At 40.3% G+C, this 23,146-nt stretch overlaps 1 protein-coding gene and 1 long non-coding RNA gene across 2 annotated transcripts; both read left to right on the forward strand.

Moving 5' to 3' along the window:
* Positions 1-4,182: 4,182 nt before the first annotated feature.
* Positions 4,183-9,505, forward strand: LOC100693666 (polymeric immunoglobulin receptor). Its single transcript, XM_019347504.2, has 9 exons — positions 4,183-4,295; positions 4,514-4,840; positions 5,250-5,570; positions 5,656-5,976; positions 6,099-6,398; positions 6,798-6,950; positions 7,265-7,366; positions 7,459-7,535; positions 8,868-9,505. The coding sequence occupies exons 1-9, from the start codon at positions 4,259-4,261 to the stop codon at positions 9,027-9,029; spliced, it is 1,800 nt and encodes a 599-aa protein (XP_019203049.1). The 5' UTR covers positions 4,183-4,258; the 3' UTR covers positions 9,030-9,505.
* Positions 9,506-13,890: 4,385 nt separating this feature from the next.
* Positions 13,891-15,564, forward strand: LOC112847190 (uncharacterized). Its single transcript, XR_003220594.1, has 3 exons — positions 13,891-14,399; positions 14,807-14,964; positions 15,173-15,564. It is a non-coding gene; the product is annotated as an uncharacterized LOC112847190 (long non-coding RNA).
* Positions 15,565-23,146: the final 7,582 nt, after the last annotated feature.

Genomic DNA, 23,146 nt, shown 5'->3' on the forward strand with positions numbered 1-23,146 from the left:
AGTTTTTGTTATAACTTCATGTTTACTTTTGGTTGCTAATGGGTTTATCTTCATGCTTTTTAATACTGGTTGTACTTCTTATTCTTTGTTACCTCCCTTGTAGCCTTGTATATATTTAGTGATTCTGGTCAGTTTTGGTCTTCCTTTGCATTAGATTCACTATTTGTCTTAGTTTTAGTTGCTACAGACTTTCAGGTGTGCTTTTAGTTAGTCCCATTTTTGTGTTCCATTCAGTGCCAGGCTGATAAGCTAATAATAAATCTGCTACATTAAGGTGATCGGTATCTTTGATACTATTTTCATGACAGACTGATTAAACATGAGAAACCATGAGTTAACCCTCATCTCTGGCTTAAAAACTCAGAATCTGCACTAATTTTAATTTCTAAAACAGCTCTCTGGTCGGCTATTCAAACCAGAAAACCAATTTCTACTTTCCAGTAAACTGAAAGTTAGTTTACTGAAAGTAAGAGAAAAACGGAAAAACACACCTTTCAGTCTCACTCATTATCTCACACCGAGCCCTCTGCTGTTTCAGTGTAACACTGAATTATGCTGGAGTTTTTCAAATTAGTATGTTGGACAAACTATCAGAATCCAATACTAATGGGTGTTGGTGAGTCTATAAAAGTCTATACTCTATAAAAGCTGTGTTACATATCTTTAGTTCGAATGTCACTTGATTTTGATATTAAATGTTGAATGTCAATAAATGTTTGACTTTATCACACCTTTCTTAATAACTAATAACTAATGATTTGACAGGATTTTTTACACAACCCCTCTGTGTGTGTGTGTGTGTGTGTGTGTGTGTGTGTGTTTTCCCTGTGGTCTTTGTTAGTTTTTATTTACTTGTTTGTTTTTTCCATTCTGTTCCGCTCTTCCCAGGTTTTTATTTTCCTTGCACTTCAGTTTCTTCTGTTTAGACTTTCTGCCAATCTTGTGGACTGTGTCATGATCTCATGTTTCATCAGCAGATAAAGTTCCTTAGAGCCCAGTGTCTAAATATATTTGGGTGTATGGCAGGATATGGTAATCTGATAGTTGGAGTCTTCTCTTTACTATCGTATTTATTGACAATTTGACTGTAATTAAGGAACGACCAGTGTTGGGACTAACGCGTTATTAAGTAACGCGTTACAGTAACTACGTTATTATTGTGGTAACGAGCACGGTAACTAGTTATTATGCCAAAATCAGGAACGCGTTACTCGTTACTGGGATTTAGATAGGCTCGTTACTCGTTACTTCGTGTGGTGGATATCGCGGAGCTTCCACAGATTCAATAACATTAGCAAGTGGTGGAGGCCAGCAGGTGGATGAAGGAAAAGGGAGGCAAGAGGAGAGACCCGAAGCGGCCGCCGGTCCGCGTGTCAGGTGAACTGAACTTCAGGTAAGAAGTTATGACCTGCAGTCTATCGGAGTCAGATATAAACCAAGTTTAGGTGGAGTTTATTTTCGGTATGCTGACATTTTTGTACTGCGTGCTAGCTAGCATGACGGAGTTTCTATACAGCTGTGTGGGTGCTATGTTACTGATGTTGAACTTTATTTTGTTCATACGGTTAATTATTAGAGTTGCCAACCGTCCCGTAAAAAACAGAATCGTCTGGTATTCAGAGAAAATATTACGCGTTTCGTACTGAGGTGAAAAGGAACACAGTTTGTCCCGGACTTCAGCTACAATGAAAAAGACACAAAGCTGAAGCTGCACAGCTGCCTCTTCTTCTCTCATTCTCTCCTGTTTCTACTTCAATCACGAAACTGATCAATGATCAGCTGATCGGCTTTTCTCTCTTGTTTATTTATCGCCCACTTTGCGCCAGAAAGAGGAAACCAGCGGATGTCGCGTTAAACAACAGCAGCACGTTTAAGCTTGATCAGCTGTTGTTAGAATTTATTTAATATTAATTTCTAGTATCAGCTGATGTTTGCTGGAGCCACAGCTGTAAAGCTGCTGGTCATGATATCGGTTTGGTTATCTGGTGAGAGGGAAACATGCAGATGAAACCAGGAGATGTCCTTACTGAATCATCAGAGCTGAACAGGTGATGGAGAAACAGGTTTACCTTTTAGGTGACATGAATGAGTTGAAGGGAAGTTATGAACTGTTTCTGAGAGACAAATAACACCAGCATCCTTTTCTACGTAGCTGACAGCTGGTAACTGTGCAGGGGCGGGTCTAGCAAAGTGTTGCCAGGGGGGCCAGGTAGGGCATTAACAGGGAAAGGGGGGCACAAGGAAATACTTTTCTTTATTATTCTCATTTAAAATGTCTCGCTTTTAAAAAAATAATTATCTGAGTCTTACAACAAACAATTGATAGATTGATATATATATACCATCAGAACAGTGTACATCACTGTCACAACAGTGTTTATTTTCATTCAAAGGCTTTATGATTTTTCCTATAATGGTGGGCCGGTCTCTAGTCAAAATGCCCGGGACGATTGTTTTGTCCCAGTCCAGCTCTGTATGCAGCTCATCTGCAGTCTGGTGTTACCTACATCTTCCTATTCAGAAGGCAGAATTTCCAAGTTCTGAGTACAATCAAAAGCACCACGACTGCAGTTTTTGTGTTGGATGTAAAAAGCAGGCTAGAATCATGGCGGCGGTCAACGACGGTCCAGGCGTGGGATTTCTCTCGTGGAAATGTGCACATTATTTTTTCCTTTCTATTGGTAGGTGGCACAGTGCACTTGTGGCAAGTAAGCAAGCTAGAAGACTGGCAATCTTGCTGGGTATCCAGTTACGGAAGCAACACATTAACAAGAGAATTCTGAGTAAAACCAAAGTTACTTTCCCTAGTAACTAGTTACTTTGAAAGTAACGAGTAACTTGAAGTAACTGAGTTACTTTTTTAGAGAAGTAACTAGTAATGTAACTAAGTTACTAATTTAAAGTAACTTACCCAACACTGGGAACGACTGGACAAAAGAGGATCTCAGGTTTCTGTACTATATGTCAAAACAAGATCCAAAGTGTAATTAAAGGATTAAAGTGATAGTTGTGTGGTAATAATAGTAGTAATAAATTAAAAGCAAAGTTGAGTCCGTTCTTTTTTTTCAGCATCTAAATGAATGTTAAAATCATCCACTATACTAATTTTATTTATAATTTTATGCTGCACTGCTTTTTGTAAAGCTTCTGAATACTTCTTTTACCACTAGATGGCATATGTCAGCAATTTCATAAATAACTAACTAAAATGCTTTTATTGTAAGGGCCATCTAAGAATGTGCCATCCCCTCTGTGCTGATAGTTTGGCTATAACTTGGCTTTCACATAGTTATGACATGAAATAGCCTGTAATTCTTGCCTAATTTTTTCAATACTGAAAATATTTTCCACTCTGATCCCCACATCCACATTCTATGCATGCTGGAAATGACTGGTTTGGGGCGGGAAAAATATCTACACTAAAGTCAATCAGAAGGTTTTTTTTTTCTTCAGTTTAAATAAATTGGTAAGATTCAGTTGTGCATAGAAAGTGAGCAATTCATGAAAAAACTAAACTTGAAGTTAAGGAATTCACTTTCACAAAAAATAAAAATAAATTCCCCTTTCGCCCCTGTGGGTGGTGTATCCTTCAAGCTTCGGTCCTCTACTAGAGGCCTGGGCGCTTGAGGAGGGTCCTGTGCAGCATCTTTGCTACACAAAGCAAAGATGAAACCCTCAGGCCACCTCTGTGAGTCGCCACCTTATCACATCAGAGGGGATTGTGTTTTCCAGTGATTACAAGAGATGTGTTGTCTGGAGGAATTTGGCCAAGGTAGGCTCTCCCAAGGCAAACAGACATAGGGGTTGTCACATAACAAAAATTAAAAAATAAAAATCAAAGGTCCAGTTCATCCTGCCTGGGATAGGGTCACCAGGATCCCACCCTAGGGCCACAGGGTCAAGGACAAGTGTCTGGTGGCTGGGCCAGATTCAGCCACTCTAAAAACATGTTTTTCTCTGATTAGTTATTCACCCTTTCCCTAGGTTTCTAATCAGAGGTTCCTTGTAAGGAGCAGCTGGGTGTTTTTCTCTCAGTTGTTACAGGCCTACCCTGCTGCTGTCTTGTTACTTGCATTGCTTGGTTATTCTTTGTGGTTTCCGGTGTCTTGTGCCGCCTTGTGTGTGTGTGTGTGTGTGTTAATCTAAATGCAGAAGTAAAAAGTTTAATAATTGCCAAGATGAGGATATTTCAAACTGTGGGCGTCACATTTTGACTTTATTTCCTGTCAGGTTTCTTCTTCTAAGAAGCAAAGCAAAGATGTGGAGCCTTCAGAATCTCCTGTTTACCATCTGCAGTAAGTTATTTAAATAAGTACATTAGTAAAAAGATGACGATTAAAGGTAAATCTAGATTAAATGTGTAAATATTTTTTGCAGTGCAGAGCTGAATGCCACGCCTTCTGTTGATTTTGATATTTTAATTATATAGCAATAGCATTGCTAATATGAATGCTGAGATGACAAAATAAATAAATATTAAATAAATATTTGTTATCCTGTCTTTTCTTTACAGTTGCTCTGATATGTGTGACCAGTGCAGTGGGGGTGATCCATGTGACTGGATATCTGGGGAGTAAGGTTGAAATTTCCTGCTCTTACGGTCCAGGTTATCAATCTTATCAAAAGTATCTGTGTAGGAACGACTGTGGTAGTGGCGATGTTCTTATTACAACCTCAAACCCAGTGAAAAACAAATACAGGATCCATGATGACAAAACGGCACGAATCTTCACAACGACCATCTCTGATCTTCAATCCACGGATGCTGGGAAATACTGGTGTGGAGTGACCAGAACTGGGAAAGATATCTACACTGAAGTTAAGCTGAAATTGGTACCAGGTAAATAAGCACATGGACAAACTGAATTTAAAAAAGAAAGTTAAATCTACTGCTTTTACCTGCTATTTCTGCTATAGAATCAACATACTATTAAAGGAAAATGAAGACGTACCAAAAAATTAATTATATGTTGAATTCAAGTGAAATTTGTGTATATAAATCATTTTGTTACTGTAGAGGTTACAAGGTAACAACAGATAAAAACATGACTGATAAAACATTACTTGCGTTTACTGCTAAAAATATGACCTATTGATGCACCTCAGTTTTAGTCATTATAAATGTTTCAGTTGGTTCAGATTTTCTTAAGATCATTACAATCTTGTTGCAGCAAGCTAAATAAATAAAACATCATATCTCTATTCTATTGCTGTAGTGTGTCTTGTGATGCTATTTATCTTTTTGACAGACAGCTGCTGTAACAGTGTGAAAGAAGTTGAAAGTTATGCAGGATATTCAGTGTCCTTCAGTTGTCCGTATGAGTCTCAATACCAGAACAACCTGAAGTACATCTGCAAAGGAACACGGCCCTCCATATGTCTGCAACAGGCACTAATCACCTCTGACAACAAACAAAATGGACGATTCAGACTTAATGATGAAAACATGTCAACAAAATTCACAACAAAGATTAGCAGTTTGACCCAAAGTGATTCAGGGCGTTACCTTTGTGGCATCCAAAGAAACTCTGACCTGCATCTTTTCTGTGCTTTTGAGCTGAAAGTTAAAGGTGAGCGTTCATAGTAACATCTCATTATATCAGCTGACAGAAAACACTGTGTTCTGTAAAACTAAGAAAATGATCTTTTTGACAGACCACTGCTGTGATACTGTGACCAATATTGAAAGTTATGAGGGATATTCTAAGTCCATCAATTGCCCTTATGAGAATCAGTACCGGAACAACCTGAAGTACATCTGCAGAGGAAACCGGCCCTCCACATGTCTGCAGCGGGCACTGATCACCTCTAACAACAGAGAAAATGGACGATTCAGTCTTGATGATGAAAAGATGTCAAGAATATTCACACTGACAATTAGCAGTTTGACCCAAAGTGATTCAGGGTATTACCTTTGTGGTGTTCAAACAAACTCTGACCACGATGTTTTCTCTGCTGTTGAGCTAAGAGTCAAAGGTGAGAGGTCATAGTAATATCTCATTATACCAATCAAAAGAAAACAGTTTCTTCTAAAAGACTCTCTAAAAAAGTTGAATATTTTATGAGTCTTTAATAGTTTTTCTCTTTCCATCTGACAGAGTGGTGCTGTGTCAGGTCAACTGAAATAACAGGTACTGTGGGACATCCACTAACTCTGCAGTGCCCTTATCCTCAACAACATCGGGATAACAACAAGTTCCTCTGTAAGGGAGACCACCGCAACAGCTGCAGAGACATGGTGATGAGTGAAAGCAGATTCGCACTACAAGATGATATTTATTCCAGCTCTTTCTCAGTGATGATCACAAAGCTAGAAGAAGCTGATGCTGGGACCTACTGGTGTGGGTCAGACTCACGGTGGAGAGTTGGAAACTATGTTAAGATTCAGCTGTCAGTCGGTGAGATGAACACATTTAAATGAAGGAAAAATGGACAGAGCTATGAGTTACATCTTTTTTTTAAACTGCTTTTAAAGCATACACTGCGGCTGGTGATTCAGTTGTTTGTAGTGTGATAGAATTATGACAATTCCATAGTGTTTCACACAAAGCACAGAATACATGCCAAACAGAACTAGAGGCCAATTTTTTAGTCTTCTTTACTGGCTGGTTTGCTACATAAATGAATAAATAAATAAAATAATTAATTAATAATCTAATTTCAGTTGTGTGAATAGTTTAAGATTCTTGGGGTATCAGTCAGGACCCTCTGCACTAGTCTTTCTACTAAAATGTGATTCTTGTGTTAAAGTAACATTTCTAAGAGAATTAAGAGGGGTTTTTTTTTTTCTCCAACAGTCTTTCTGCAGCATACCAGCACTGTTTCTTCTACAGTAAAAACTCCTGGAAAAACTGTACCTCCTACAGTAGAAAATCTTGGACAAACTATAACTTCTACAATGAAAACTCTTGGAAAAACTCAAACACAAACTCCTAATCAACCTATTAAAGGTACAGTATATACAATATTGGTTTTTCAGTACCCCTGGGATTTAATGTTGTGAGATCAAGTATGTTGTCACTCCATAAGCTTTGGTTACTTTTACTTTTTCATGGCTACAGTTTCAGTAAGTCCCCTGGGGAATGTACATCACACCAAAATGATCCTAAGTGCAAAAACAACTATGGGTGTGTGCACCAGTAGTCAACAGCTGTAACTATTAATACAAATGTAATCGAAACCCACAGTTCTGTTATGTGTCCTTAAATGCATAAAAAGGAAGTTTTTATTTTTAGTGCATTCTGTTTTGGTTTCTCTTTTTCAGATTCAGCACTTTATGTTCTTTTCGCCGTTCCCCCTATTCTGCTGTTATTGATAGGTATCCTTGTGGTTGTCGTTTACAAGTGGAAACATCACAAAGTAAAAGGTATATTTTACATTCATACACATGCACAAAGTCATCCACTCAAATGTGCATGCAAAAAGAGCATAACCATGTTTTATGCTGTGTGTTTTCAGAAGGTGAAGCCACCGTGGACAGAAATGCACTCAAGGCAGAAGGTTCAGAGGAAGTGATGGGTGCAATGGAAAATAATGTAAGAAAACTAAAGTACAAAGTGTGTCATATCTATAACATGTCTCACCATAAACATATGGGATTATGCAAAAAACAAACTGATTCTTGCGTTTCATACAATACAGTGCAAAAGTCTCGAGTCATTTATAATTTATGTTTTGTTTAAAAAGGCCCAGACTTGTAAATTTTCTAAATTGATATGTTGCTTCAACCACGATAGAATCGCACTTGCTGCAGAGCTCTCTGTGTACTTTGAGAACAGTTTCCCATCAAAAGTCTGTATTTTCTGCCTTTTCGCTTGCTTATTACACACCAATCTACTGTTGTGTACACTACTGTCGGTTGCAGATTTTTAATTATTTTTTCCAAAAATGACCTCTGACAAAGCCTTATTTCTGCTATTCAATACTGAAGAAATTTCAACTTTCACAGATTAGGCCAAATTCTGCCAACCGACAAAATCTAGCTATGTCCCTAATAAAACCTCTGTAACTCTGATATTGCTGAGGTGAAGCAGAGCAATCTTTGCCCAGGTAATGTCCATATATTGATTCGTGGGTTCCTTCAGTTTTTAATCTACTGCAGCATATTTTTAGGGGGTTATATGCTATAAAAGACCAGGCCTGGAAAAACTTCTGTATATTTTTTGCTTTCTTTTGATACCAAGATTGTTTACAGAGTTTATATTTGCAGAGAAATGGTCAATTCACTTTGTGATTATGATTTTTAAACAAGAACCTCAGAAACATTCCTGGGGCTTAACAGACTAACTCAAGAATAAAAACTCTAATTATGTGAATAGTCAACCAATATAATTGAAAAACTGTTAAAGTAAAAGACAGTTAAAATCAGTGAGCACTGACATATCATATGCCATAAAACTTTTCTAACCATTTCTCAATACCGTAAATCAAGAACGAGAGAAACCACTTTCAGTTAGTCATTTAAATTGATTTAAATGAGTGACTGCAACGCTGGGTAGTGACTGAAAGAATCAGATCACAAGTACATGTGGTAGAAATGAAGTGCTGCTCGGAGCATTCCTGCTACTCCTCAACAATGAAAAATGTCTGGGACCATGCAACTTATTTGCACTAATTTCAATTCAGTTTATTATAAAAAAAATCACAAAAGTAGTCACACCTCAAGGCACTTGAGTAAATGTAAGATTTATAAGCGTGCCTGTGTGTGTGTAATCATGAGCGCATATTGTTATACTCATTGGTGGAAACTTGCATTAAAAAGGCAACTTTAGTTTGAATGCAGGAAAAATACTTTTTAAAATCTTTGCTTCATAATAGATTCCAAAATACATAACTAACATTGTGTGTGTTAATTGGTGTCTGAATAGATTTATGGAAACCGAGAAGTTGTGATGTACTCGAAGAAGCAGACCTCCAAACAACAGAGTGCCTGTGCCCAATATGAAGATGAAGAACAAGTCTATGAAAACTTCACAACATCTGAAGACATCTACTGTAATGGAAATTTCCACAAAGCCAATAGAAAATAATCAGTCTAAGGAGTTTGGAAAGAAACACGTCTGGACTTTAGAGAATTCCACCAATTGCTCTTAGAACTAAAGAAGCTTCTCGGATGAGAGATAAAACGTGTTCAAGAAACTTCCAGATGCTTTTCTTTCCAGCTCCTTAGACTGCGATGACCTGGATGAACCTTCACATAAAATAAACAGAGTTTTAATTTGAGGTCAAACTGTGGGTCTTACCTATATAGAGATTAATCTACTTGATTGATCAGTAACAGTTACACAACAAATCTTAATATACAGTGATCCAGCTGTCTTATTTTCTCAGTGAAACTTTGTTGTGTTTACTGTTTTATCATCACTTCTTACTCTTTTGCTATTAACTTTACTTTAACTTTTATTGCTTAGTTGTAACAGAAATCTGCACTCTTTTTCTGAACTTGAACTCAAATGCAAATGACTAACACTAGTGCAAAGTAAATAAATAAGCAAAGCAAAATGAATTCCAGTGTTGGACCATTTAATTCAATTCAGTTCAATTCAATTTTATTTATATAGCGCCAAATCACAACAAGAGTTGCCTCAAGGCGCTTTATATTGTACAGTATACCCTATAATAATAGATACAGAGAAAACCCCAACAATCACATGACCCCCTATGAGCAAGCACTTTGGCGACAGTGGGAAGGAAAAACTCCCTTTTAACAGGACGAAACCTCCGGCAGAACCAGGCTCAGGGAGGGGCGGCCATCTGCTGCGACTGGTTGGGGTGAGAGAACGAAAACAGGATAAAGACATGCTGTGGAAGAAAGACCGAGATTAATAACAGACATGATTCAATGCAGAGAGGTCTTTTAACACATACTGAGTGAGAAAGGTGACTGGAAAGGAAAAACTCAATGCATCATGGGAATCCCCCGGCAGCCTACACCTATTGCAGCATAACTAAGGGTGGATTCAGGGTCACCTGGTCCAGCCCTAACTATATGCTTTAGCAAAAAGGAAAGTTTTAAGCCTAATCTTAAAAGTAGAGATAGTGTCTGTCTCCCGAATCCAAACTGGAAGCTGGTTCCACAGAAGAGGGGCCTGAAAACTGAAGGCTCTTCCTCCCATTCTACTTTTAAATACTCTAGGGACAACAAGTAGGCCTGCAGTGCGAGAGCGAAGTGCTCTAATAGGGTGATATGGTACTACAAGGTCATTAAGATAAGATGGGGCCTGATTATTTAAGACCTTGTATGTGAGGAGCAGGATTTTGAATTCAATCCTGGATTTAACAGGAAGCCAATGAAGGGAAGCCAAAACAGGAGAAATATGCTCTCTCTTTCTAGTCCCTGTCAGTACTCTTGCTGCAGCATTTTGGATTAGCTGAAGACTTTTCAGGGAGTTTTTAGGACATCCTGATAATAAAAAATTACAGTAGTCCAGCCTGGAAGTAATAAATGCATGAACTAGTTTTTCAGCGTCACTCTGAGACAGGATATTTCTAATTTTAGAGATGTTGCGCAAATGGAAGAAAGCAGTCTTACATATTTGTTTAATATGTGCATTGAAGGACATGTCTTGGTCAAAAGTGACTCCAAGGTTCCTCACAGTGTTACTAGAGGCCAGGGTAATGCCATCCAGAGTAAGAATCTGGTTAGATACCATATTTCTAAGATTTTCATGGCCGAGTAAAATAACCTCAGTTTTATCTTAATTAAGAAGCAGAAAGTTAAGAGGCCAGCCAGGTCTTTATGTCTTTAAGACATTCCTGCAGTTTAACTAAATGGTGTGTGTTACCTGGCTTCATGGATAGATAGAGCTGCGTGTCATCTGCATAGCAGTGAAAATGTATGCTATGTCTTCTAATGATACTGCCTAAGGGAAGCATGTATAATGTAAACAGAATTGGTCCTAGCACTGAACCCTGTGGAACACCATAACTGACCTTAGATTGTGAAGAGGACTCTCCATTTACATGAACAAATTGGAGTCTATTAGATAGATATGATACAAACCACTGCAGTGCAGTACCTGTAATACCTACAGCATGTTCTAATCGCTCTAATAGGATATTATGGTCAACAGTATCGAACGCAGCACTGAGGTCTAGCAGGACAAGCACAGAGATGAGTCCACTGTCAGAGGCCATAAGAAGATCATTTGTAACCTTCACTAAAGCTGTTTCTGTGCTGTGATGTGCTTTTTAAGTAAAGGTTTAACTACTGCCAGCTTGAAGGCCTGTGGTACATAGCCGATTATTAGAGATAGGTTGATCATATTTAAGATCTTCTTCTTTGAGCAGTTTTGTAGGAATGGGGTCTAAAAGACACGTTGATGGTTTGGAGGAAGAAATTATTGAAATTAACTCAGAAAGATCAATTGGAGAAAAAGAGTCTAACTGAATATCAATGGTACTAAAAGTAGCTGTAGATAATATTACATCTGTGGGATGATCATTGGTAATTTTTTCTCTAATGATAAAAATTTTATTTGTGAAGAAGTTCATGAAGTCATTACTAGTTAACGTTAAAGGGATTGTTGGCTCAGTAGAGCTCTGACTTTTGTCAGCCTGGCTACAGTGCTGAAGAGAAACCTGGGGTTGTTCTTATTTTCTTCAATCAGTGACGAATAGTAAGATGTTCTGGCTTTGCGGAGGGCTTTCTTATAAAGCAGCAAACTGTTTCTCCAGGCTAAATGATGATCCTCTAAATTTGTGACACGTCATTTCCTCTCCAGCTTACGAGTTATCTGCTTTAGGCTACGTGTTTGAGAATTATACCACGGAGTCAAGTACTTCTGATTTGAGGCCTTAGTTTTCACAGGAGCTACAGTATCCAGAGTCGTACGTAGTGAGGAGGTAAAATTATTAACAAGATAATCGACCTCTGTTGGAGTAGCGTTCAGGTAGCTGCTCTGCTCTATGTTGGTACAGGGCATTGAAGATGATAACAGTGGGTGGATTATATTCTTAAACTTAGTTACAGCACTTTCAGAAAGACATCTACTGTGATAAAGTCTACTCTCCACTGCTGTGTAATCAATTATTGTAAATGTAAATGTTATCAGGAAATGATCAGACAGCAGAGGGTTTTCAGGAAATACTGTTAAATGTTCAGTTTCTATGCCATATGTTAAAACAAGATCTAGAGTGTGATTAAAGTGGTGGGTGGGTTCTTTTACATTTTGAGAGAAGCCAATTGAGTAATAAGTTTTATAGCACAGTCGTTTTTAAATCTTTTGTTTATTTTTGCCCTATTTTAATGTAAATTGCCACATTGTCAGAGTCTGTCAGTTCCAGATATTTGGACAGAAATCGAGCAGTGAAATGTTGAGAAGTTATGTTTACTAATTGCAATTTTCATGTCATTTTTTTTTCTGTTTGTTGCAACTGAAAATTACCAGGTGCAGTGCTTTTATTAACTGAATTATATTCATGGTAATGCTGTATTTAGCTTAAATTTATAACAACATATTTATATTTTTATTATTATTTTACATTTATAATTATTTCATATCATTAGTTGACATAAATTAGCCTTTTGCCTTAGTAAACAAGAGCATAGCACTATATTCCCGAGATATGTAAAGTAAAAATAAAATACACCAAAAGAAAAGGAAAAGAAAAATCCACAAAACTCTTGACCTGATCAGTTACTCAAACTAATCCAACCTTTTCTGATTTGTAGAGAATTTGTTGCTGCTTGACTAAAATCATGAACTCTATTTTTTTCCAGCTCCTCTGAAGAAAATTAAACTTGTTTTCAAAAGTTACACTTTCAGTGTCACTTGTTAATGTGTCACAGTGAGCACTCTGCTGGTGCTGTTTTATCACTTCAAATACCCTCTCCTCTTGAGTATTAGCATATATCACTGGGGAGACTGCTTAAATCTATTTGTGAGTGAAGAAGTAATCCTTGAATTTGTGGAAATGTTGACAAAATTGTTGTAGCATTCAGTCCTTCACACTGACAAGTTATCAGCCAACATTTACAAGTTTGCTCAGTATACCACATCCAAAAACTGCAAGGTTGCAGCTCATAGTCACACCTACCTACTAATCACAGAGTAAAAAATGTAGCTTAAGTACAGATTTCTTGTACTAGTTGTGCTACACAAATGTGCTGAAGAGGTCTGCTTTGGTATCCAAATGGAAGAAACAGCTGATGAATTGTCAAAAAAAGTGAGAAAAGATATGTAGAAAAGTTACCAAAAGTTACTTTCTGTGTGGAGTTTGAATGCTCTCTCCATCCATGGGTTCTCTCTGGATTCTTCCCACAGTCCAAATACATGCTAGGGTTTACCCTGGCTTTTGGCCTATGACATCTCGGATAAGTTCCAGACCTTGAATTGGATAAAAAAATGGATGGATGGATTTTTTTTCCCTAGTTTTTTAAAGACTATGGCACTACATGGTGAGGAGCTAATGAGCCAGAATAGAAAAACAGAAAACCACAAAGGAACGTTGGGGAGTGCACCCTTCTATGTGAAGGTTAGTGTGTCCTTGAATGTGCTTGCTAAGGAAACAACATGTAGTCTTTTTATGACTTGTTTTGCTGACCACAGTGAACACGAGGGTGAGCGCACGTGTTTTTTAAAATGAAATTTATGTATGCTGTATGCATTTTGTACATTCCCAAGTTGTGAGTCTACACCAGCCAAAATACTGCTTTTAGTAATTAACATTTGAAATGATGAAAAACACAAACTTTTCAGAAGTACTTAAGGTTTTGTGCAGGCACAAAACCCTGTTTACGCTCTCCCTCCCAGGCTTCTAGTCTTCTGATTGGCAAAAACGGAAAATCTCTGTTTTCAAAAATACCCTTGTACGTGTGGACGTAGCCTTATAGACCGCTGGGTGGGAGTTAAGGGCGAAGGTCATGGTGGTCCATTCCCCGGCTATAGAGGCTGGTAATTGTGACATGGAACATCCCCTGTCTGGTGAGAAAGGCACCACATCTACTGGCTGAGGCTGAGAGATCCTGGCTGGATAAAGTTCACTTTAACACACAGCTTGAGCTCTTGAACCAGTCTCTAGGAAAGGGCTGGACTCTGTTCCAATCTGGAGTTGCCCTTTGTGAGAGGCGGCAGGCAACAGATGACAGCTTTCCAGCTTTCCCAGCTTTCTTGAATTTACTGGGTGAGGTGAGGTGATCTTTTTACAAGAAGACTTAAACTCTCACGTGAGCAATTAAGAAAACCTGGAGGGGTGTGATTAAAAGAAACAGACTCCCTGATCTAAACCTGAGCAGTGTGCTGTTATTGGACTTCTGTGCAATATATAAAAATAGCTGAAACCACACTTTTTCTATGACAGATTTCATGCTCAAACATAAGAGTGTCCACAAGTGCATGTGGAACGAGTACAACCTAGGCTGCAAGTCGACCTGAATTTACAAAGCACTGGAATACAAGGTATGTTTTTTTTTGTTTGTTTTACAGATAAGAAGCTTTCTTTAAAAATTAAATGCACTGAAAAGGAGACAAATTAAAGTAAGAAGAAGCAAGAGAGAACATGTGTGAATGACAGGGAGACAGGTGCAATGGTTACTTTTAAGATTGTTTTCTGAATATTAACGAACCAAGAAATTAATGAACTGAGAACACAGCACAATAATCTTCAAACACAAATGTTTCCCAGATATACATAAGTATGTTCATGTAACTGTAGCTGTTTCACGTTTTTTAACAGTGATGTTCATGTAAAACTTTTCAATACTTCTTCTACCACAAGAGGATATATGTCAGCTGTTTCTAAAATGAGTACTAATTACTTTTAGGGAAAGCCCAAGTAAGAATGCTCTATCTCCTCTGTGTTAAAGGTCAAACTCCACCCCTCCTTTGAAAATCCTGTGGCAAGAAGGGACTCCTATTGTGTGCATAATATTTTTAAAGCTGAAAATATTTCCTGTCAAGGTTCTTTTTGGACAAGCCAAAGCAAAGATGTGGAGCCTTCAAAACCTGCTTTTCATCCTCTGCAGTAAGTCCTTTAAATGAGTAGATAAGTAAACAGATAAAGATAACAGATGTCGTTTGAATGGTACATTTGACTTTTTTAGTATTGAGGAGCTGTATGACACTCCCGGTATTGTTCTTGGTAATGTCTTTATACAACAATAGCATTGCTAGCATGACAGCTGACATGACAGAATTAAAATTATTTTGTTGTTTTCACATTATCTTTCTAGTTTCTCTGAGATGTGTGACCAGTGCAGTAGGGGTGCTCAATGTCACTGGATATCTGAGAAGAGAGGTTAACATTTCCTGCCCTTACGATCCGGGTTATGAATCTAATGAGAAGTACCTCTGTAAGGACAGTTGTGGCAGGGCTGATGTTCTTATTACAACAACAAACCCAGTGAAATATAAATACATGATCCATGATGACAAAACAGCACGAATCTTTACAACAACCATCTCTGATCTTCGTTCTGTGGATGCTGGGAAATACTGGTGTGGGGTGACCAGAACTGGAAACGAAACATAGGCCTTCTTGTAATCAATCCAGGCAGTGCACAGGTTGGTAAGCCTGGTCTTGCAGTCTCGGCTGACTGTTCTGTCTACCAGTAGCTGGTGTTTTGCGCCTCTGGTATTCTGGCCAATCCCTTTCTGTGCCCCGCTCATGTATTGAGCCATGTTCCTGTTCATCTTACCCAATATGATGTCTGACAGGAGCTTCCATATAGTCGGTAGTTGGATGGGACCAGTCCCTTCTTGGGGTCCTTGGGGATCAGGACCATCCGACCTTCGGTTAGCCATTCCGGGTGTCTCTCATCAACTAGCAGCTGGTTCATTTGTGCTGCCAGACGCTCGTGGAGTGCAGTCAGCTTCTTCAGCCAGTAGGCGTGAACCATGTCAGGCCTGGTGCTGTCCAACTCTTCATACTTGGATGTCTGCCATCGTGATGGTTACTGGACCCTGTTCAGGGAGGTTGCTATGGTCTGCCCTCAGATCCACTAGCCACTGAGCATTGCCATTATGCCGTCCTTCTCCCATATGCTCTTCCAGTATTGCTCCGTCTCCAGCCTTGGTGGTGCTGTTCTCTTATTGTTCCCTTGCCACTGAGAGTACACCTTTGCTGGTTCTGTGGAGAACAGCTGGTTTATTCTCCTGCCTTCTATCTCTCTGGTGTACCTCCTCAAGCGGCTGGCCAAGGCTGGGAGTCTTTGCTTGGCAGTTTCCAAGGCCTCAGGTATGGACAGCTTGCTGTATTTTTTATGCACCTTTCTGCAGTTGATCTTGCCCTCTAGCCTCCTTCTCCATGGAGGGTACTGCTCCTTGTGGCTGTTCAACTTATAGCAAAGCATCTCATTGATCGCTGCCGTATTGTAGATCAGCTTGTTAGTCTCGGTAAGCATGGCTTACCGTAGTGCTGCGTTAACATCATCTAGCAGACCTTCTGAGTAATCTTGGTAACCTATCAGGTATCTTTCAGGTCAGTTCCTCTCGCACTCAACGATCCTTCTCCTATCGCACTTGGGGCTTTGTACCCAATCTCGGGTGGGGGTGATGATATCTCTGGCCTGGCATCCTGGCTCCCCCTTGCCATAGCATTTATGTTGTACCTCGTCAATCTCTAGCTGTGAGAACAGTCCCTTCTTTTGAATGTTGGAACACTGAACTACTAGTTGTTTCGCCGTCATTGTGGATGTTGGGTATCGAAGAATCCATAGGTCCCTCATCCTATTCATGTAACCCCTTGCGCCAGGGTTACTTGCATAGTAGCATTCCAACGCCCTGTTTTCATCTCTTGCCCACCCACTTTCAGTAGCCCACTTCTCGTCAGGGTGGTTCCTGAACACCTGACGCGGACCTTGTTGATCCGGGCGACGTCCGAGCCGGCATGCCTTCATATTTATCTATCTCGCTCATGTATGTGGTAGGCTTGCTTAGGACCCTTACTGGATACAGACGCCCCAGGCGGGAATCGAACTTGCGATCCAAAGGCGTGTAGTCTAACCACTAGGCTATCCAGCTGCTCTCAGGCAGGCGGCGGCGTTGTGTGAGCGCGTGCTCGCTCGCTCGTGTATATATATGTATATACATATACATATATGTATGTATATGTATATACATATACACAGGGGCGGATCTAGAGTTTTGATCTTATGTACTGTAGCCTGTATAATAATGTCACGGTCCTGGGTCGGTTCGACCCAGCATTTTGAGTTCCTTAGGTTTTGGTTTATCTTTGCATTATGGATTAGTTCTTATTCTTTGGTGATACTGTTTTGATTATAATTATATCCTGATTCTTTAGCCGTCCTATGATGATGATGATGATTATTATTTCTGGTTTAGGTTTTGTTATTTGTTCTCCTAGTGTTAAGTCCGTACTCCCCCTGTTCTGTGTGATCCCTACCTGTGTATCCCCTCTGTGTAAAGCCCGCGTCTCTGAGTCGGTGTCTTCGCGTGTGTTTTGAGTTTCCTGTTTTATTGTGAAGATCTGTCTTATGCCAGTATGTTCAGTTTGCGTTTCCCCCTCCTCGTCTTGTCAATCACAATCAGCTGTGCCTCCCGCCTGTGTATAGTTTCCTCGTTCCCTTCTGTGTATTTATTGTGCGTGTTCACTTGTGTTAGTTGCTAGTCCGTCTGTGTTACTTCCATGCGTGTTCCTCCTAGAGTCATCCGTTCAGGTTCGTTCTGTTAGTCACTCCCAGTTTAGGTCACCTTTAGGTTTTGTTTTGCTCGCCATGTTTCTGTTTGTGCCACCGTTGTGTTAATAAAAGCTCGCTCACATCCAAGCCAGTGCCTGCGTCTGGATCCTGTCTCTCACTCACCACACGTCTGCCCCCGCAGCCGTGACAAATAAATAAATATGTAGCCCAATAAGTATAAAATCCAGAAAGCTACACAACATGGGGCGGTTCATTTACAAACACAGGTCTAACTTAAGTTTCACTGTTTTTTGTTAGAAAACAAATCACATTGTTAGATGCTTAAATTACACAAAATGTCAGAAATCTGCACTGTCATGAACAAAAATTTAAACCTAATTTTTCATGATTTGTTGGATTAACCCTCTGAGGTCTGAAATACACCCGGTGTTCCAGATCAACTGGCGTTTAGATCAACTGGCGTTGGTCAAACAGATGTGTGGCAGTCTTGCGTTTCAGGAGCTGCTACCGACAAACCAGCAAAAAAACCCGCCAAATGTGTCATCTGTGACACTTGTGAGATTATCTCAAACACACTCCGTCAGTCTTGATGCCGTTGAAGAACAAAATGTTTAAAAATGTCGCGAGTTTACCTGGTGATATCCTCATGCGCGATGCGATTGCGAAAACAGCAAACAATTAACACCACGCCGGTGCTGTTCACCGGGCAGCAAGAGTAAACGATCAGGAGAATCTTGTCGTCGTTATCGTCCCCCTCGCACGTTTTATTTCTCCGGTTTCAGCGTTTTTGCTTCACAACTAGAGCAGACAGACACAATTGAAAGGTACAAATGTATTGTGCATGAAACGAATTCAAACGTGCTGCAGATGTGTGTCACAAGTTGATCTGGCTGTAGGCTGTGGCACTTGGCCAGTGGTGGAGCTGGTTGACTCGAGTCCATGTTAGTGCACAAAGTAAACTGCATGCTTTAGTTGTGAAGCAAAAACGCTGAAACCGGAGAAATAAAACGTGCGAGAAGATTCTCCCGATCGTTTACTCTTGCTGCCCTGTGAACAGCACCGGCGTGGTGTTAATTGTTTGCTGTTTTCGCGATCGCGTCGCGCATGAGGATATCACCAGGTAAACTCGCAACATTTTTAAACATTTTGTTGTTCAACGGCATCAAGACTGACGGAGTATATTTGAGATAACCTCACAAGTGTCACAGATGACACATTTGCTCCTGAAACGCAAGACTGCCACACATCTATTCGACCAACGCCAGTTGATCTAAACGCCAGTTGATCTGGAACACCGGCCATTTTTGACTCCTTTTAAGTTTACGTTTGTATTTCACCCTCAAATTGTTTCATTTTATTTTTTTCCTCCTTGCCTTGTTTGGGTTCATTCTTTTCAGCTCAACTGAATTTAGTTGTTTTTTTTCACTGACATACTGCATTAGTATTACTGATCTGAAATCACACAAAGAACTTAAAATCCTAGTAGTATTTTTTTTACTGTAAAAAAAAACCACACAGACATGTTGAGTAAATTTTTATAACTTGAAATGCAAATATAAAATGTACATTTTGTAAACATATACAGCTATTTATCTAAAAATGCAGCCAATACACCTGCCGTTTTTTTTTTCATTTTCAACAACCATTTAAAAATATTACTAAAACTAAAACGAGAGAACAATCAGGTGTCACAATAAGATGCCCCACAAATGATGTGTGCCAGTAAAAAAAAGGTTTTCCACCAAAAGACAGAGGAGAACAGCACAGGGATAAACCTGCAGGCCTGACAACAGGAGGTGTATCACTCCGCTGGTTTTCTACTTAGTGACAGTGTTTACGTTGCAAATGTGCCTTTGTGACATTCATTAGTGCCCTCACTGACACACAAAACAAAACGACTACACAACAGAACAACTACACAACACAACACACTAACACTCCACACTAAACGTCACAAATCTCCCACATCTAAAAACTCTCTCTCTCTCTCACTCGCTCGCTCTGTCTCGCTGCCGTTACCGTCACTCCCAAAACTTTTCCCTCTTCCTAAACAACCAAATCCTACGTGTTGACTTTTTTTTTAATTGGTCGACATGGTGCATTTTTTTCACCGATAGGAAAGAGGTGGCTTCTTTTCCCTTCTTTACTGTTTTCGCGCTGTCCTTAGAAAACGCTTAAAACACACACACACAGAAACGTGACGACAGTATTTAGAAAAAAGCATGGCTTATATATATTATCATAACTCTGGATTTACTGGCCTGTAATTAAAATTTAAAAACTTTGAAGTCCGAACTTTCAACGTGGGCTGAAATAGACTCAGCGTGGCTGCAGCTTGTTGCTATGTCAGCTTAAAATAGTCATGTGATTTGGAGGTGGAGCGTGTCCGTGGACCACAGAGGGTTAATAACACTCACCTTCCTTCCATTTCCAGAGTGTAACATCCAAACACCTGTGTAAAATCCATAATTACCTGGGTGTTGTTCAAAATGTGCTCTGGCACAATCACAAGCATTGCTTGCTACTGAAAACAAGAAAAAAGCTGGTCCTGCTATGGGCTGAACAATTTGTTAATGATGGAGGGGGGGAACACTATGCAATATATTCAGTTTTAGCATTTATATTCACTGTTGACTGTAACTATGCTCAAACTGTTAATGCTATCTTATTTTAATAAACAACACTGTCATATGCAAAACTGGGGTGGCACTTGGGGTGGCAAGGGATCATTTTAGGGTGGCACTTGCCACCCCATGCCACCCTTCTAGATCCGCCCCTGCATATACATATATGTATGTATATGTATATACATATACATATATGTATGTATATGTATATATATATACATATATATATAAACACCCAGCACGCCCCTACGGGCGGTTTTTATCCTTCAAGCTCGGGTCCTCTACCAGAGGCCTGGGAGCTTGAGGGTCCTGCGCAGTATCTTAGCTGTTCCCAGGACTGCGCTCTTCTGGACAGAGATCTCCGATGTTGTTCCCGGGATCTGCTGGAGCCACTCGCCTAGCTTGGGAGTCACCGCACCTAGTGCTCCGATTACCACGGGGACCACCGTTACCTTCACCCTCCACATCCTCTCGAGCTCTTCTCTGAGCCCTTGGTATTTCTCCAGCTTCTTGTGTTCCTTCTTCCTGATATTGCTGTCATTCGGAACCGCTACATCGATCACTACGGCCGTCTTCTCCTGTTTGTCTACCACCACTATGTCCGGTTGGTTAGCCACCACCATTTTGTCCGTCTGTATCTGGAAGTCCCACAGGATCTTAGCTCGGTCATTCTCCACCACCCTTGGGGGCATCTCCCATTTTGACCTCGGGACTTCCAGGTTATACTCGGCACAGATGTTCCTGTACACTATGCCGGCCACTTGGTTATGGCGTTCCATGTATGCCTTGCCTGCTAGCATCTTGCACCCTGCTGTTATGTGCTGGATTGTCTCAGGGGCATCTTTACACAGCCTGCACCTGGGGTCTTGCCTGGTGTGATAGACCCCAGCCTCTATGGATCTTGTACTCAGAGCTTGTTCTTGTGCTGCCATGATTAGTGCCTCTGTGCTGTCTTTCAGTCCAGCTTTGTCCAGCCACTGGTAGGATTTCTGGATATCAGCCACCTCCTCTATCTGCCGGTGGTACATACCGTGCAGGGGCCTGTCCTTCCATGATGGTTCCTCGTCTCCCTCCTCTTTCTTGGGTTTCTGCTGCCTGAGGTATTCACTGAGCACTCGGTCAGTTGGGGCCATCTTCCCAATGTATTCTTGGATGTTCGTTGTCTCATTCTGGACTGTGGTGCTGACACTCACCAGTCCCCGGCCCCCTTCCTTCCGCTTAGCGTACAGCCTCAGGGTGCTGGACTTGGGGTGAAACCCTCCATGCATGGTAAGGAGCTTTCTTGTCTTTATGTCAGTGGCTTCTATCTCCTCCTTTGGCCAGCCTATTACCCCAGCAGGGTACCTGATCACGGGCAGGGCGTAGGTGTTGATGGCCCGGATCTTGTTCTTACCGTTCAGCTGACTCCTCAGGACTTGCCTGACCCTCTGCAGGTACTTGGTGGTTGCAGCTTTCTAGCGGCCTCTTCATGGTTCCCATTCGCCTGCGGGATCCCCAGGTACTTGTAACTGTCCTCTATGTCTGCAATGTTGCCTTCTGGTAGTTCGATCCCCTCAGTTCTGACTACCTTTCCTCTCTTTGTTACCATCCGACTACACTTCTCCAGCCCGAATGACATCCCGATGTCATTGCTGTATAGCCTGGTAGTGTGGATCAGTGAATCGATGTCTCGTTCACTCTTGGCATACAGCTTGATGTCATCCATGTACAGGAGGTGGCTGACAACCGCTCCGTTTCGTAGTCGGTATCCGTAGCCAGTCTTGTTAATGATCTCACTGAGGGGGTTCAGGCCTATGCAGAACAGCAGTGGGGACAGAGCATCTCCTTGGTAGATCCCGCACTTGATGGTGACTTGTGCTATGGGCTTGGAGTTGGGCTCTAGTGTTGTACGCCACATCCCCATTGAGTTCCTGATGAAGGCTCTCAGGGTCCTGTTGATCTTGTACAATTCTAGGCAATATATATATATATATATATATATATGTTCATCTTAGCCGATATATATAAACATATATGTATATATATATATATATATACATATATATATATCTATATATATATGTTTCAAATCCAAAGTCCCTGACTCCGTGGTATAATTCTCAAACACGTAGCCTAAAGCAGATAACTCGTAAGCTGGAGAGGAAATGGCGTGTCACAAATTTAGAGGATCATCATTTAGCCTGGAGAAATAGTTTGCTGCTTTATAAGAAAGCCCTCCGCAAAGCCAGAACATCTTACTATTCGTCACTGATTGAAGAAAATAAGAACAACCCCAGGTTTCTCTTCAGCACTGTAGCCAGGCTGACAAAAAGTCAGAGCTCTACTGAGCCAACCATCCCTTTAACGTTAACTAGTAATGACTTCATGAACTTCTTCACAAATAAAATTTTTATCATTAGAGAAAAAATTACCAATAATCATCCCACAGATGTAATATTATCTACAGCTACTCTTAGTACCATCGATGTTAAGTTAGACTCTTTTTCTCCAATTGATCTTTCTGAGTTAACTTCAATAATTACTTCCTCCAAACCATCAACGTGTCTTTTAGACCCCATTCCTACAAAACTGCTCAAAGAAGTCCTGCCATTAATTAATTCTTCGATCTTAAATATGATCAACCTATCTCTAATAATCGGCTATGTACCACAGGCCTTCAAGCTGGCTGTAGTTAAACCTTTACTTAAAAAGCCATCTCTAGACCCAGCTGTCTTAGCTAATTATAGGCCAATCTCCAACCTTCCTTTCATATCAAAAATCCTTGAAAGAGTAGTTGTCAAACAGCTAACTGATCATCTGCAGAGGAATGGCTTATTTGAAGCGTTTCAGTCAGGTTTCAGAGCTCATCACAGCACAGAAACAGCTTTAGTGAAGGTTACAAATGATCTTCTTATGGCCTCTGACAGTGGACTCATCT

Source organism: Oreochromis niloticus, linkage group LG6, assembly GCF_001858045.2.
Source record: "Oreochromis niloticus isolate F11D_XX linkage group LG6, O_niloticus_UMD_NMBU, whole genome shotgun sequence".
Lineage (NCBI taxonomy): Eukaryota > Metazoa > Chordata > Actinopteri > Cichliformes > Cichlidae > Oreochromis > Oreochromis niloticus.